Source organism: Aythya marila, assembly GCF_965140915.1.
Source record: "Aythya marila genome assembly, chromosome: 13".
Taxonomy (NCBI): domain Eukaryota; kingdom Metazoa; phylum Chordata; class Aves; order Anseriformes; family Anatidae; genus Aythya; species Aythya marila.
In genome coordinates, this window is record NC_139054.1 from 18,276,942 (window position 1) to 18,293,745 (window position 16,804).

A 16,804-nucleotide genomic window follows, 5' to 3' on the forward strand; every position below is an offset into this window, starting at 1 on the left:
AATGCAGTTCTTATGACACATACCTCAAAGATACTAACCAAGTAGAATCAACTGAGCTACTGAAGTGAGGTTTTCTTTTTGAAAAACAGGGCACAAAAACATGACAAGTCTCAAAGAAACATTTTGTGAATGCAGCATGAAATGATCTTCAATTAACTAATTCCTTGCATTTAATAATTCCCTTTATTTTAACATTAGAGAAGTCCTTTACTTGGAAAACAGAACACAGTATGTAATTAGGAAATTAGCATACTGTGGCCAGTGAAACTAAAACCAAACACATCTGTGTTTGAATTTCAACTATCCCTTAAAGTAAATGCAATTTTCTGAAGAACAGTATCAATAAAAATTTAAAGTCCTATTCTGCTCAAAGAAGCAAATTCTAAAAACATTTTTGCTGAACAGATTTGTCATTGCTACAATGAAAGTAGTGCAAGCTGCATTTTATTCCAGACCATCCGCTGGGTGAGCCTGCTGTTAGCATTACAAAAGCAGTAAGAACCGCGGACACCTGGTGGAACTACACTAGGGATTGAGTTTCACCACAGTGACATGATTAACTCTCAATCAAGGAGAAATTGATAGTAAGACCAGAAGATCTAGTGTACTATAATGTGATCTCCGAAGTCTTTAATATCAGTGATTATTTCTGATTCTCAAAAATAAACAAATTGAAATGTGTCTGAGCCATAAAACATAATATGAAGCTCTAAAATCCAGTTTTAGAGTCACTTAACAGCAAAACTGCATGTTAAATATGCAACATTCAAAGTAATAAAAAAGAAAAATGTTGGTAAAACTTCCAGAAAAAAGCATCTGACATATCCGTTTGGGATTTTTATCCTTTCCCATCTTTGCAAATTTATGTGGTTCCCAATTACTTTTGCAGAGAGAAGCAACTTGGAAAATACAATTCAAAATATAATGTGAATTTTGGCTTTGTAAATCTGCCTGATTTCTTATGTATACATGAGAAGGCAAATCAAAGCCTACCCAGAAATCTCAGCAATTAACAAGAATTTTATCTAGAACACTGGAGATTTTTCTTCCATATTCTTTATTTCCTATGGAAATTGGAAAACTTAACTCCAATATGTTTCTAAGCAGTGTTTATATATTGTCCAATTAACCAGAGTAAGACCTGTGTCCTGGTTTTCAAAGAAGCCCATTATGTTGACATCAATATAGGTTCAGGAGCTATAAAAGTGAGAACACAGAATGCTTTGAACTGGTAGCAGCTTTTATTTTCTTTGCCAGTCCAAACCATGATATTTTCATTTTATTTCTTAACACCCCTGTTGTCTTCCTCAGCTTTTCTGAGCTGTGATATTCAAGTAAATTTAAATTTCAGGATGGATTGAGTCTAGACAGGAACAAAGTGATTCATGCTGTCCCCGGATGCAGCTATCCTGACTCGTCCCCTCCCCAGTTAGTATATAAACAGAAGTAGTCACTTGAGAAGTGACAAATGGACTTTTGGTCTTTATGCGATGTTCAAAGACTTGTTTTTGTGACTCACCTCACAAGCAAACCCACTGAGAATGAGTTTACATAGACCAGCTTAGAAATACAGCAATCTCATGCTGCTTGGGCAACCCAGTAAATAGCAAACTGAATGAAGAACCTCTCTAAAAGGAAACAGAAAACTGCTGCTTCAGCCAAGGAGTCCGACAACTTTGAAGCAGGTTTCCACATGTAACCAGATAACAGAATTCAAATTAGTTTTCTGTCCCCCCAGACTAAGATCTACATATACATAATTCTATCATGAAGCCCTGAGAGATCCATAGCTAGAAGCATTACACCATTAACCATATATTATGTTGCCAGGTTATGGAAAAAAAGAAAGAAGTTTCTTACCCAGAGGCTGAAGGCCTCACCTGATTTCAACATTTGTTTAATTCTCAAAGATAACATTGATTGGAAAGATAAACGTTAGGTTAAATAGACTACTTACTCTTTTGCCTGGTTCTCCTTGCTCACCTTTTTCACCTTTTACGCCACCGGGAAGACCCTGGACACACAAACATCATCTTAAACTGAGCCCATAAGCCTAAACAGAATGAATTTACAGCTCTGATACAGGTGAAACAAAAAAGAACTAGAAGAGAACTACTCACAGGAGGGCCTTGTGGCCCAGGAAGTCCTGGTGGGCCTGGATCACCTGGAATACCCTGTCAAGCATGAGAAGAGTAAAAGAGGATTAAGCCTCCACCACTCCCTAGTATCTCAGTTGATACATATATACACACATATGCATATATATATTCACACACATTTTAAAATAGAATCTTTTTTTTTTGCTGTCATTTAGATTTCCAAGTACTATGAACAGTAAGGGATCACATCAGTTCTTTATTTGCAGATCGTCAAGTGCAACTGTAAAGTTTATTAGCTGCTCATCCTGTTTGTTTAGATGATTCACTCCACTAGGACATAAATGCCTCCTGCGTGCACTGCAGCAGCTGGTTTGGTGGTCTGCAGCTGCTATACAATAATAAAAAGAAGGAAGAAAGAAAGGAAGGACAGATAGAACAAATGCCAGATCCTGCTGAAATTACAGGAGCAACAGTCATTAGATTGCTGGCAGTTGCTGAAGTTGTGAGGCCATTAGGAGCATGCTTGTCAGAAAAGCATCAAAATCACTGTGAAAAAGTTAGGGTTTCCATTTTGTCTTGTTACACCTACAAACAAGATAATAAAATCTCTTCAGCATTAACCTAAACAAAAAAGTTACAGGCTGTTGAATCCACAAAAGCTTTTTGTGCAGTCTTTTCCCTTCCACAACTCCCAGACTTATACAAGCCCACCCTTACACTCAAGTTTTCAGTCATCAAAGGTCATATGTGGAGATACACATCAGAACCTTGTGTGCACTTCACAGAAACCTGAACGTAATGTTGATTTTTTTTGCTCATTTTGTACTACCAAGTATAACTTTTGTTGCAATATAAATAAGTCTTTAAACCTTGAAATCATTGTCAATGATGGTCAAAGACAATGTGCTCAGACTGTCTTACTGCTTTATAAGGAAATGTAGCTAGAATGCTTTGATTTTGTACTTTTAGATAACTTCATTTCAGCAGAATTAATCCTTCAGAGATCCCTGATGACACAGATGCATAGTCTGACCCTAATAAAATCAGCTGCATTTTTGTTTCAACTATAGGGTAGTCAAAACGTCACCTCTTGTTCCACTAGAACTATACAGACACGCAATGCTCTTTACCTTCTCTCCTACCATTCAGTAACAAAAAAAGAGCCAAAACCAGGGATAGAGACCTTTCTAGGATGACTGCACATTGCAAATGTGTATCAGTGGAAAGCTCTAGGGAATGCCTTAGTGGTGCCTAATGTTCTTCTGAAAGGTAGGGTAACAAATGGTTTTGATAAAGATGAAGGACAGCACAACAGTCCTACACCCCACCAACATAAAATATTGCTGCCCACAAAAAGCCTTCTTCTCTCGGACACATTTCTCAAGATGAAAAGGTAGAAAGCAAGAAATTGACCCAAAAACAGATGGAGGAAACTAATAGTTTAAAGGTATGTAGGAGCTCATTTACCACAGTGACATTTGCAAAATAACCAGAGCATAAAAATGGCCACTCACCACTCTTGCCTCAAAATATCTACCTTAGTCCTTCTACTACTCAGGGTGGCATTTGAAAATACCACAGAAGCTTCAAAGAAAAAATGAAATCCAGGCACCCATAACCCTGCTGGTGGTGTTCAGATTGTCTCTAACTTGAACCCAGAACCCAGTGAAGAAAAAAGGAAGAAATGTAGTAACATTAAAAATGTCAATTGTCCCAATGATGTTTTGGCACTTATGGGTGGGGAAGGACCCATACAAATCAAACCAACAGTTTGAGTTTACTGCCACAATATGGCTTGATATTACTTTTGAGAGGCCAGAAACAGGGAAAGCACTTTATTGAGACCACAAGGAAGAAAGATCTGGGGACATCACTGATAATAAAAATAATAATAAAAATAGACAAAAGAAAAAAGAAATTGAGTTAAAACTTTTGAAAGGCTTCTTCACAATAGATGACAGAGCTGGTTAATTAGTGGGAATCAGAATTCTCACAGCTTTGAAAATCTCAGTTTGGGTGTTCCAAGGAATGAGAGCAGTTTAACTGCTTTTACTGTTACTACGAACTTCCTCTGAGACAGTTTGTTCTGCAGGACAGTTACTTTATTAAGAGAAGTAACTGAGCTAATGCAACTGGCATGCCTTCTATTAAAGGAAAACTACTCAGACTTGAAACATTCTGTACTTTAGGAAACATAACTGAAGCTCTGTACAGTGAGCAGGACATAAGTATATATGAGTCAAACCAAAGGAGGCTGCAGCTTGATCACATTCATTGCAGATGGGTACAGTTTCCCACTCACCTGATCTCCTTTCTGAAACTCAATGTCATTTGGTCTCTTCTGTTCTCCAATTTGTCCTGGTGGCCCTGGAGGTCCCTGAAGACCTTGTTCACCCTAATGTGCAAGAAGACAGCAGTTTGCTACAGGCAGTACAAGCCAAAATAGCATGCACAAGTATTTTGAAAGTAATAAGGAAAAATATCATCATGATCACCTACTCACTTTTTCACCTTTGGGTCCTTGGAAATTCAAGCCCATATTACCCTGCAAGAAGCCAAACTTGTCAGACCTTAGAATTCACAAATGAACAAAAACAAACAAAACAAAACAAAACAAACAAACAACAACAAAAAAGCCAACCACCACCATCGATGAAGGAAAGAAAATACCTTAGGTCCTGGTAGCCCTGGTGGACCAGGAGGTCCCTATTAAAAAAAAAAGAAAACAAAAGTCACTCTATTAAGCACTTTGCATGTCCACTTTTATACCCATGTTGACAAGGCACATGGATATGCCTTTCTTTAAGTGCTGCTCTTCATGCTACTAAACTTAATGGATAGATAGAAACAAAGCGAGAGGTTCAAATACAATTTAGTAGGTATTAAACATGAAAGGATTAAAAATACAGGTCTAAATAAACTAAATCTGGATTCTGGGGTTTCACACTGATACGGAGACTGCACAAAGATTTGATGATTTAAAGCAAAAAGAGCTCTGGGAACAGGCTGAGTGTTTTAAATGTATCACATTTAAATGTGCACAGTAGCAGCTCCAGGGTCAACTGAGTGCACGGTTGCTACTGTATTCATACCAAGTCACAGCTACCAAAACCTCTGCACTTCGCCTATTTGCCTTTGAGGGCATTAAACAAAGAAGCAACCACCCCATTTAACATTTTAGGGGTAACAGGCTAAGAAGCTTACCGTCAAACCTGGGGGCCCTGGAGGGCCAACTGGACCTGGTATTCCCGTGGAGCCAGGTGGGCCCTGTTGAAAAAGTGGAGGAGTCTATCAGAGAGGAACCTTATTACAGAAAAAAATAATAGTGGGCCAAATGCAAGAACTTCAAGGAAAAAAAGAACAACCCACAGCTGACATCCCATACATGTCAAATCAAAGTTGCTGACCACTGACCTACCAATATGTTCTTGATGAAAAGCCTAAAGGAGTGTGTGCTGTGCCAGGAGTGTTCTGCTCTCAACATCAGTACATCTCTCTGGCTGGGATAAGGGAATGCTTTTTTGTTTGTTTTGAACTACTTTTGCTCTTTCTTTCTCTTCAATGCACTGAGAGAGAACAACAAAACACTTTGTATTTGTAATTCCTCCCAGCCAGAAACAGACAATAGGAAAGCACAGATCAGAGGAACAGAAATGCTAACAGGCTCAGTCTGGTCAGAATAGCCTGGGGCTTGCCTCTCTGTACCAGGAAATGGGAGTTTCTGGCTTCTCTCCAGTGCAGGCTGATAGACTCATTTTCTGCTCCCCTTGTTCTTACACTAAAGCAATGAATGGCTCAGTGGGGAAGCACAGGGCCTGGAGTCACTAGCTGTTTTCACAGAAGACTGCTGGGAGAACAGAAACACTACTCAGGAGGTGCAACATGAGGAGAACAGCTGAGACATTGCCCTTTCTTCCCACCATTGAAAATAGTGGCTGCAGCTCAAAAATGCAGATGTTACTTTACCTCAGGGTGAAAAAGGGAAGGAAAATCCAGAACTGATACAGAGAATGTTTGAGAAGTAGCAACAGGAAAGGAAAACAGAGAAGCAAGCCAGTAACTGAGTACTGCTGTTTGCTGGACACTGCTTTCCTGAAAAGGGGACTTTTCTGGCCTCTGTGGGCCACCCTGTTAAGAGACGCACTTTCACTCAAGCCATAAACTAGAGGTACATTAAAAATAACCCTAGCACCAAATTTTCCAATTGTGCTATAGTTGAAATACTCTTCATTGCACCTCTTTGGCAGAACACAATTCAGTAGTATTTACACTACTTACAGGTATCCCTGGAAGACCTGGAAAACCTGGGTCGCCCTTCTGTCCTGGTAGCAAAGATGTAATTATTTCACCTGCTTCACCCTAGAAGAAAAACAGCTGTTTTTATTTACTAGCACTTTCAGCAAATCTTTACAACCATTCTGACTCCAAAGAATGCAAACAGTGGCTCTTAAAACTGATAGAGTTATCCTATACCCTAGCAGTACCCTTAAAATTTAAGCATTACATTCTTCAAAGAAATAACTCTTTTAAAGAGGGAGATCCTTGCATATTTGGAGGATTCTCTAAATAGCTAAACTACCAACTGTTAAGAGCTCATTTTGTGTGTACAAATATATCAGCACAGATCTAAATTTCAAAAGACTATGGGGGATTGAAATACAAATGCTTCAGAAAGAGATATTCTAGCTCCATGTGAAAGCAACAGATAGGACATGACAGAAGAAAGGCTTTCAGCTTCTTCCAGTGTCCCACCTCATGAGATTAATATTGAGTATGTTACAATAGTCATGCTTCATGAGCTAAAATTAAAGTACAATTTGTTACCGATTTCAAGGAATATCTTTTCAAAGTGTTGTGAGCAGCTTGCATTTTAGTATCTTCACAAAGAAAGGGGCTGAGAAGAACAATTCAGCTTAAGAGTCATAATTTCCTGGCATCAACGTGTTATGCTATCCTTTCAGGAGTTTATTGGAATAACTGTAGGTCAAGCTTATTTTTAAATAGACTTGAACTGAAATGAATGTTTTGACCCATGCTCAAACCAGGTCAAGGTTACAAAACCAAAAAACAACACCACCAGACTTAAAAAGAGTCCTTAAGGTCCAAAATGAGAGTATGAGACTATTTACAGTAGGAAATAAAAAGTCATCTACATAAGTAATCTATACGGTAGGAGCACATTTTCAAAAGGAATGTAAAATGTTGCACTACTCCCTTAGTTCAATATTTTTAGTCACTACTGCTCAATCTCTTACAGCATTCCTGAGCATGCACAGGAATACTAGAGCATTTTGATGTTGGTAGCATTTTTCTAACTTGATGCCTCACAACACAGATGCTGTCCCTCACACTCCCAAGGGAACGACCTTCCGAAAACTGTCTGCTACTTCTACTCACCAAAACTGAGACAAGTTTCTGCAGAATTTCTAGTTAGTTGCACTGGAGAGGTCTAGAAACAATTTTTTTTATTTTTTTTTTCAGAACTTCACTCCAGATTCCAAAGGACGTATGTGGTCTTGCAATAAATGAAAGCAGCTTACTTATGCCAGATCACACTGCATAGCCATGCCTGATTAATACTTAGATGTGAGAGTTTAGAACACTTACCTTCATACCTGGCAGGCCAGGAGGTCCCTTTGTTTAAAAGAACAAAGAAGACAAAGATCAATAAAAATTAATCATTGGTATGTTATTTACAAAGCAGTGATCAGATCTACAGCATGCAGCAAGCATTGAAAGGAGAAGGCTAAAAAAATGCATGGAACGAAAAATTTTTATGATCTTCAGAATCAGCTGGAAAAAAAATTTAGAAGTAGTTTCACAGTAAATATTGAGCATTAAAAGGACTACACTTCCATTTGCTAACAATTTGCTTTTTCATTGCCTCCTACTATCCTGTCTCCCACATTACTTTCTGCTTAGTTCTGGGGTTCCTAGCATAAGACAGACGTGCCTGCTAGAGTGGTCCAGAGGAGGACCACAAAGTTGCTCAGAGGGCTGGAGCACCTCTGCTGTGAAGACAGGCTGAGAGAGCTGGGGATGTTCAGCCTGGAGAAGAGAAGGCTCCAGGGAGACCTTAAGAGTATCCAGTACTGAAAGGGGCCTGCAGGAAAGGTGGTAGTGTGGTTTAACCCACAGCAGGCAGCTAAGCACCACACAGTGTTCATTCACTTCCCTGCTCCCCAGGTGGTATAGGGATAAAGACAGTTTAATGGGACAGAAGAGGAAGGGAAAATAATAATAATTGTAGCTATAATATACAAAGCAAGTGAGGCACAATGCAATTGCTCAATACCTGCTGCTTCCTGCCCTGCCCAGCTCCCCGAGTTTTATTGTTCAGCATGATGCCCTGTGGCATGGGACTTCCCTTTGGCCAGCCTTTGTCAGCTCTCCTGGCTGTGCCCCCTCCCAGCTTCTTCTGCACCCCAAACCTACTTCCTGGTGGGGCAGCACAAGAAGCTGAAAAGTCCTTGACTTAGTGTAAGCACTGCTCTACAACAATTAAAACACTGGTGTGGTATCAGCGTTATTCTCATCCTACATCCAAACCATCATCAGACCAGCTACTAGGAAGAAAATTAACTCTACCCAGCCAAAACCAGGGCAGGGACTCTTTAGCAGGGACCGTAGTGATAGCACAAGAGATAACGGTTTTAAACTAAAAGAGGGTAGGTTTAGATTAGATATTAGGAAGAAATTCTCTCCTATGAGTATGGTGAAGCACTTGCACAGGCTGCCCAGAGAAGCTGTTGAAGTGCCCAAGGCCAGGCAGGATGGGGCTTTGGACAGCTTGGGCTGGTGGGAGGTGTCCCTGCCCAGGGCAGGGGTTGGAACTGGGCAATCTTTAAGGTCCCTTCCAACCCAAACCATTCTATGACTTGGTTCTGACAGTTGCTTATACCCTATATTACTGTCCCTTTTTTTCTTCCCCATTTATCACCAGCAACACTCTATATATATACACATACACACACAATGACAGTAACAAGATTTCCCCTCTCTGACACATATGCATATATTTCTGTTTTCTGCAGGTGACAAAAGCATCTCAGCACATGAGAATTCAAATGGCTTTTTATTAGCTTTGCCACAGCACGCAGCAGAAGAGCTCACTTTTCTGCTGGACATCTGAAATATTCTGATTAACCATAAAAAATAGATTCCTGTTTATTCAAAGAGCAACTGCAAAAAGAGGCTGATATTTATCTGATCTTTCACAGATCTAGGCAGAAATCTTTCAGTGGATTACAGGAAGCAGATCTGGAAATTTTTTACTTACAGGAGGCCCTTGTAGGCCAGGAAAACCTGGACTGCCTGGGAATCCACGCTCTCCCTTAGGGATGAAGAAGACCATTAGCCAAAAAGCAGAACAAAACATAACAAAAAGATTAACAAGTACGTACAGTTTAATTGGTAATTTATGACTCCAGAATAGCAAACTGTTTTGGAATCAGCTACAGGATAAATGGTTTGCAAAGTCATACAAGTGATTGAAACAGAACTTTCCAAATTCAGATCTACATACATCCAGGCAAACTGCTGTACTACAGAGAGGGAAAACGCACGCACCGCTATAGAGGATCAGCTTCTCGTAAAGAAAGATCATAAAGTGAAGCTAAGTAATATATTTGAATGAAAGTGATTCCTTCCAACAAGGAATCAGTATTTTCAATGCAATATTATTAAAAATTAATAATTAAGAAGTCCCACTGTTTGCTAGTATGTTTTCCTTGGTAGCAAGACCCTACTACAAAGATCAGATGCAGCATATGATTCTAATCACAACACACTCCTCTCAGTTGTTAGCTGTAAAATTAAGGATTGGATGAAAGTAACAAAGAAGATGCTGAGTACAAATGATGTGACTTGATGCTGGCAATTTATCACTAGCAACTGGTGCTTTAGTTACCAGATCATGACCTCTTCCCTCAGATGCATGTGGAAGTGCCTGGAATTACCTGCACAAATCAGCAACAGCAAGTGCTACTTCACACAATAAACGAAACCCATTGCCAGAAGAACAAGAGCTCTTTATCATATTATTGTTGTCCTGATATGAATTTTAAAGGGATTCCACCTTAGTTCCATTGCAGCCTGGGATACCCTGAGGTCCTGGTGGCCCATCTTGTCCTGGTAATCCCTTTGAAGTTGAAAACAGGAAAGAACAGTTAGCTTGCAGGATCGTCTTCTGTGTCAGAAAGACAAAATAGACCAGATCATAACTATACAGTCCACTCCTACTTACAGGAAGTCCTGGTGTTCCTGGAAATCCTGGAAGCCCTGGCGGTCCCTAGAAAAAAAAAAAAAAAAAAAGAAAAAAAAAAAAGTATGTTTTAAACAGTATGATGTGATTAGATGTGCAAAAGGAATGACCAAGACTTGACTAAATGTAGCCTATATGTATATACATAAGAAAAACTGAAGCATCAGAATCACACAAAAAATAAGAATGCAATCCTGGACAGCCATCAAGATTCTCACCTCTCTTTCAGGAAAATAGCCATGAAAACACAGAGAAGATGAAGGTAACAGAACAACTATGGCAAGACCATGTAGATATAAAAAGAAAAGAAATACTCATGGTACAGAAGATGGATGCATGCCACTGAAGTTGGTGGTGACACAACAGTTATCACCCGCTGAGGGGTTTGACAAAAAGAAAAAGCAGATGCATGAAACATAAAGGGTTTCCAGACTCCATGTCTCACATATTGACCCTATATACACATATAAATGCATACACAGTATTGGGATTACTCTCCCTAATGAGTTTATGGAAAGTAATACAAGCAATACATAAGATTGTGTAATACAATCAATTGCATTAATTGTATTACTTACATAATCTTATATTCCCTACAAAAAGTAATACACTCTCTTCTAGCTGATAGACATGTTTTACCAGGATTAAGTTAATTTCCCCCTCCATAAATCACCCTTTTTATGAGGATCCATTCTATACCTGGCAGTCTTTATCTGCAATTCCAGTATATCAACCTAAAATTGCACCGATACTTACTCTAATTCCTTTGGGTCCAATAGGTCCTGGAAGGCCATCATCACCCTAAAAAACAAACAAACAAACAACAACAAACAAACAAAAAAACAGCATTCAAGCTTGCAGTCAGTTTTTCTATCAAAGTAAACTGTAAGCATGATAGAAGTTATTTTACATGTTTATAAGATGGCTAAAGGTTAAGTAAGTTGTCATTTCCTGAGTAAAAGGGTTCAGAATAATTTTATTTTGGCCACTGGACCTTGAATTGAAAAGCATTTGTTACAGTTGATAAACCATGACTTAGAGGAAATGGTTTTTTTCATTAAAGCTACCTAAACTTGCATGTAAGCAGAAACCGTCTGCTTGCTGCTTTCATCAATTGTCCTACAGTGACCTCGTGTGGTCAAAACAAGATATACAAGATTAAGCTTCATAGTAAAATACTGCTAAGAAGATATTTATGGAGTCCAAATACAATAGACTAGTTTCTTATAGAAGACTTCTTTCTCATTTCACTCGTTACACACAATTTTCTCTCTTAGCATAGCTTTTCGTTTTTTTCTTATCACCTATTTTTTATTTATTTATTTTTTGTTCTGCTAGTTTAGTTTTTGGGTATTTGCAACAGAAATAGGCAGATCCTGGATAAGTTTGTGCATATTAAATAAACGTGCACTCAGAAGAAGGCTTTTCAGTGTTTTAATGCTAAGCCATACCATTTGAGCATGGTGATGTAATTCAGCAGGAAATAAAAATAAACTGAAACCATCCAGAGAAAGCAAGGAGCATTCCTCAGTTGCCTCAGCATGATTCAATGAGGCCTTCATTTGCATCACCCCACACAAAACTAGCCCACGAATACCACTAGGTGCAAACACGAGTTTGCAACACTGCCCACATGGTGGGACCCCTCCAGCAGCTAACACCACCCTCATCAGTAAGCTAAGTAATGGAGTGTGTTATTGCAAGGAGTAACAAAGCTACTTTACAGCACCTTGCCAAAGCCATTCTCTGACCTTAATTTGCTAGGGAAAGAATAGAGGTATACACACAGTGCTTAGAAGCACATGTGTAGGTGAGGAATTGGAAACTTCACGCAATTTTCTTCCTATGGTTGACTCTCCCAAACAAAAAAAAACCAACCATCTAACATCCTAACTTCTGAAGATTTTGCCTATTAAACTGATAGAAAATCAATAATTCTGGGGTGATTTGGGATCAGCATTAAAAACAAGCTTACGCTACCTAGCATTTTCACGCTATTCTAGTAAATTGGGACTTACCTTTGGACCTCTTGGACCAGGAGGCCCTTCTGGTCCTGGAAATCCAGGCAAACCCGGCTGTCCTTCCAAGCCTGGGAATCCCCTTTCACCCTACAAAAAGAATGGGTGTGGGAGGATAATACAGCAAAAGTACAAGGAACATTAGCGATGTTCAGAAAACACACTTTGTCTGCTTTCAGTAGGAAGTTACCATACAAACTCATTAACATTATGATTAATCTCACCTGCTTAGCTACAGAAATTCCTGAACGTACACACGCATTGCATTTAATGGCACCACTTAAACAGGTTTCATGGGATGATTAGCCACTATTTAAGCTACCTATTTACAGAAATAATTCAACAATAGTTCTTCTGTGCTGCCCAAATGCATAGAACCCTCCCATCTTCCTATAAAAACATGGCTTTGTTAGTCACCAAATCTCTCCTAAAAACTCCATTGTACTGCACTAGGCATAAAAACTCCCCAAGGGTATAGATTACTGCTATACTGTGACTGCTGGTTAGTATCATTTCACAGATACACGATTGCTATTTGTAATATAAAAGTAACTGAGATCCTGGTTGAGTACTGTAGGCTAAACACTGTGTAAAGACAGAATGTAAAGATGGTTCCAGCCCAAAGTGCTTATGATGTAAATCAAGAGACAGGACAACAAAAAAATGTTTATCCCTTTTATTTGTCACCTCATGCTAAAACTATAAGCTCTTAGTAAGGAACCATATTTTGCTGAATATTTATGCAATAACAAATCACAAACAATATTATGAATATTATAACAAGTATACCTCTACCACATCCCATCACACGCCACCCTGTAAGCTGGCAGTGTTGCGATACACTACGTCACTGCAGTTTCAGAATGTTCATTGCTGCAGATTCATTAAATATTTACTTGTATTCCTTCTGTACAAGAGATTCATAAAGACCAGTGAATATTAAGGTTTCAATAAGTACAGAATGGTTCAGAAATACCAGAATTAGGACACTTTTTTGTGCATATGGATTATTGTACACTTTTCAAATGTGTAAGCCTATTTCCTACAGCTCTGTTACATCAACCAGTACATACATGTAAAACAATGCTTACGAAACAGGCAATTGCTCAGCATTATTCCCTATTGCTCTACAGCTTGTTTGGGTCCCACCTGCAAAACAACTTCTGTAGATTTGCCCCAATTATTTTTTCCACAACTACATGAACCACCAAAGAAAGAGGCCTGGATTTGTTCCACCCTGACAAGCACCTTAATCACACGGTTAGGGCTGTCATATGCTTAGGGCTGTGCATTCTTTTCTGTATTCTCTGTTCATTCTGAATTTTTATCTTCTTGCATGGCTTTGGTAGTAGCTCCCACATGTTACCTGGCAGTCTACCAGCTATGACATTCTCTAGGGAACCGGGAGGCCCTGCCTAGATCCTCAGTCAAGGGAAGGAACCGAAGCAGGAATCTCTTATCTTCAAGAAGACAACATCAGCAGAGAACTGAAAACTGGGGTTTGGAAGCAGACAGGAGCATCTAATTGCAGCCTTGAACACAATGTGCAAAAGCCAACATTATGGCTTCGCTTATCTCCCCTCTATTTTCCATGGCAGCTCCACGCTGAAGATGATTTCAGATACTCAGCAAGATAACAGCACTAGGTTTCATTCTTAAATCCCAGGTTTCTCAGTGTACTACGTGGGTAGGTGCTCCGTATTCCACTGCAGTGGACAGGAAGCTACCAGTTGGGTTCAACACATTTACAAGATGTCAGGAACCCCCCCAGAAATCAGAGAAAACTAACATGGCCTCTCTTCCTCCCAGCTTTTCCAGTAATTGTTACACTACTTTGGATGACAACCTGAAGGCTGTGAGCAAGCCTGAGCTGCAGCCTTAGCTCTAGACAGTGAGATTCAGAAAGACTCCTTGGATAGGGATGGACAGCTCATTAACCGGTCTGCTAAAGCTGGCTTCCTAGTAATTAGAAGGTAAACACACTCCTCAGTTACTCTAGGTCATATACTGCTCTCCTGTACAGGGCAAACATCTTTTCTCCCCTGGGGAAAAGCTGATTGCAAAATAACTTGAGGCTAGCTTGAGTTCGACAGCTGGAGTCTGGGCTGTCTTTTTGCACATGAGATGCCAGGCTCTGCTTCTGTGTGCTCCACAGCCAGTATGCTGCCTCAGCTGAAAAGCAAGACTGGAGGAGTGTTACTATCCTGGGCCAGGATATGAAAGGGTTAGTGTGCCCCCGAAGGAGACAGAATAAGGAATCTGGGAGTGCCCAATAAAGAAAACATCAGACAGAGCCAGACTTCAGAGCAAGCTCTGGCAAGAACTGTGTTTGCACACTAAGGAAACACTTGCATACAAGAGGCATGTCAGATGGATCAGGTACTAGCTGGGCTACACTATGCCTATTAATCTCAACTTGCTCACACTTCCCCTTTATTTATTTTAGAGAAAGTAACATCTGCAAATGGATACTAGAACTGACTTTCAGCAGAGGGGTGGCCTTGTGTCATCTGCTGCTGAAGAGCTGTTCTCTAAAATGCAACTCCCAAGGTCTCCGCTGCAAGCTGTGGCAGAACTGGGGAGCCAAGACCTTTAGAAGTGAGAGAGGGCAACATCCAAGGCCAAACAATTACACAAAAGAAACACAGGAGGCAACAGATGCACTATTGAAACTACAAAATGAGCATTTTCCAGGCCCACTTTGAAAGTGAACAGCTACAATGTGAGCCTTGCACAAGGAAACTGTTGCCAGAGCAACTCCAGGGGAGTTTCCAGCAAATTACCCCTAGAGTGAGGAGATGAGTTAAAGGACTAGACTCCCAAACAAATGGGGATTGCACCAAACGCTTCCTGAAGAAACTCTATACAGCTAGTTATAAAGAAACATTTGCACTATAACCACTATCTTTGATCAAAAAATTGGTTGGATAAATAAATGTGGGGAAGCTAGGGGGAGAAACCAACCTGATACAGCTCTCTAGAACAGAGAATTTTTATTTATTTATTTATTTATTTTGAACTGTCTTCTATTCAATGTTGCATAGAAGAATCCCATAACAGAGAGCAGTTTTTAGACACAGCTCCTTTTTCCAGACTTTCCTATTGCACACCTTGTATATACTATGCTGTTTTCATCAAGATTCAGATGTTACAATGCTGAATTTGCCTGGGAAAAATGCTTGCTGCCTTGCAAACACACATTGAAGCAGAAAAGACGTTTCAAATTTTTCACTGAAATGACAAAGCCAATGAAAGGATCATATATTGTTAGGGGTGAGCTTCACGTCCCTGGGTAGCATGCAACATATTTTCTTACAGATACAAACACTGAGAGACTTGCCAGCCAGTTCTGCTTGCACAGGAAACTGAGAAAGTCTGGATATTTTCTGGTTTGGACTTGAAGCTACTGAAGAAAAACATATACAGGAAAGGTTTAGGTCAGCTAAGATCTCATCTTCTAGTCCTGAAGGTACAGGATTCTTTTAATAGCAGAATAAAGATTTCTCAGCTATAAACCATCATTACCTTGGGGAATGGGCTAGGAGTCAGATTTTGATCTCAGATGAATCCAAAAGGCATTCCAATGCAATTGCCCTCAATCAGCTACACAAATGTGGCAAAACCATCAGCTTATACACTTGAACACAATGATTACTTGGGTGTTAGGAATTAAAAAATAGTTAAGAAACACTCTAAACTTGTGCTTTAAGTGAAAGAAAAAAATATAGCCTATTAAACAGGGATATGGGGGGAAATGGGCATAATTCCAGTGACTGGAATAGTTCAAAAGTATTTATAAAATCAGGGATAGGTACAATTCTAAAGTATGCAGTCATGTACATGTCTTGAATTTCTTCCAGAAACCTAAATGTTTGTTGTAGGATTTATGAGGAGAGAAACTAGGTTATTTACACAGATGTGGTATGCTCGTGAAACAAGACTTTAAAAGTATGAGAAAAACAAGCAAACAAAAAACAAACAGGAAAGCAATAGTTAGCCTATTCTGGTGGCTAAATAGTTGTAAGAGATCAGCTGTTACATTTGGAACTAGGATGTTCTGCTAAGCAAAGCACAATGCCAGAATCACATCAGTTTGGAACTACAAGTACTAGAGACTGCAATGGAAGACAGCGTAAAATTGATTTTAAAGAATAAAACACACAAACCAAGAACTACTCAGAACACCTAATACAACACCTGCCTGGCCTGCCAATCTGTAAGTCCTGTAAGCACTGTGTATCTAGTTTTAAATCCACCTTCTTCTAAGACGGGAGCAGATGCCTGAGATTCTCAACATGTGGCCTCAACACTTTTTGCCTATGGTATGCTCTGAAATTTTATTAATGCAAACATTTAACTTCAGGTACTGGTATATTTTTTTATTTGCAAGATGTTAACATGCTAACTCCCAATCTGAGCAATTA

At 39.5% G+C, this 16,804-nt stretch overlaps 1 protein-coding gene across 1 annotated transcript in view; it reads right to left on the reverse strand.

Moving 5' to 3' along the window:
• The window catches only part of COL4A5 (collagen type IV alpha 5 chain), an 86,985-nt gene that overhangs the window by 39,929 nt on the left and 30,252 nt on the right, over positions 1-16,804 (reverse strand). The window contains exons 3-15 of the mRNA XM_082771239.1: positions 12,381-12,470; positions 11,119-11,163; positions 10,345-10,389; positions 10,177-10,239; positions 9,379-9,432; positions 7,707-7,733; positions 6,378-6,458; positions 5,304-5,366; positions 4,770-4,805; positions 4,603-4,644; positions 4,402-4,494; positions 2,121-2,174; positions 1,958-2,014 (exon numbers count right to left, since the gene is read on the reverse strand). Of these exons, the coding sequence (XP_082627365.1) occupies positions 1,958-2,014; positions 2,121-2,174; positions 4,402-4,494; positions 4,603-4,644; positions 4,770-4,805; positions 5,304-5,366; positions 6,378-6,458; positions 7,707-7,733; positions 9,379-9,432; positions 10,177-10,239; positions 10,345-10,389; positions 11,119-11,163; positions 12,381-12,470 (750 nt within the window). The remainder of the gene's footprint in view (positions 1-1,957; positions 2,015-2,120; positions 2,175-4,401; positions 4,495-4,602; positions 4,645-4,769; positions 4,806-5,303; positions 5,367-6,377; positions 6,459-7,706; positions 7,734-9,378; positions 9,433-10,176; positions 10,240-10,344; positions 10,390-11,118; positions 11,164-12,380; positions 12,471-16,804) is intronic.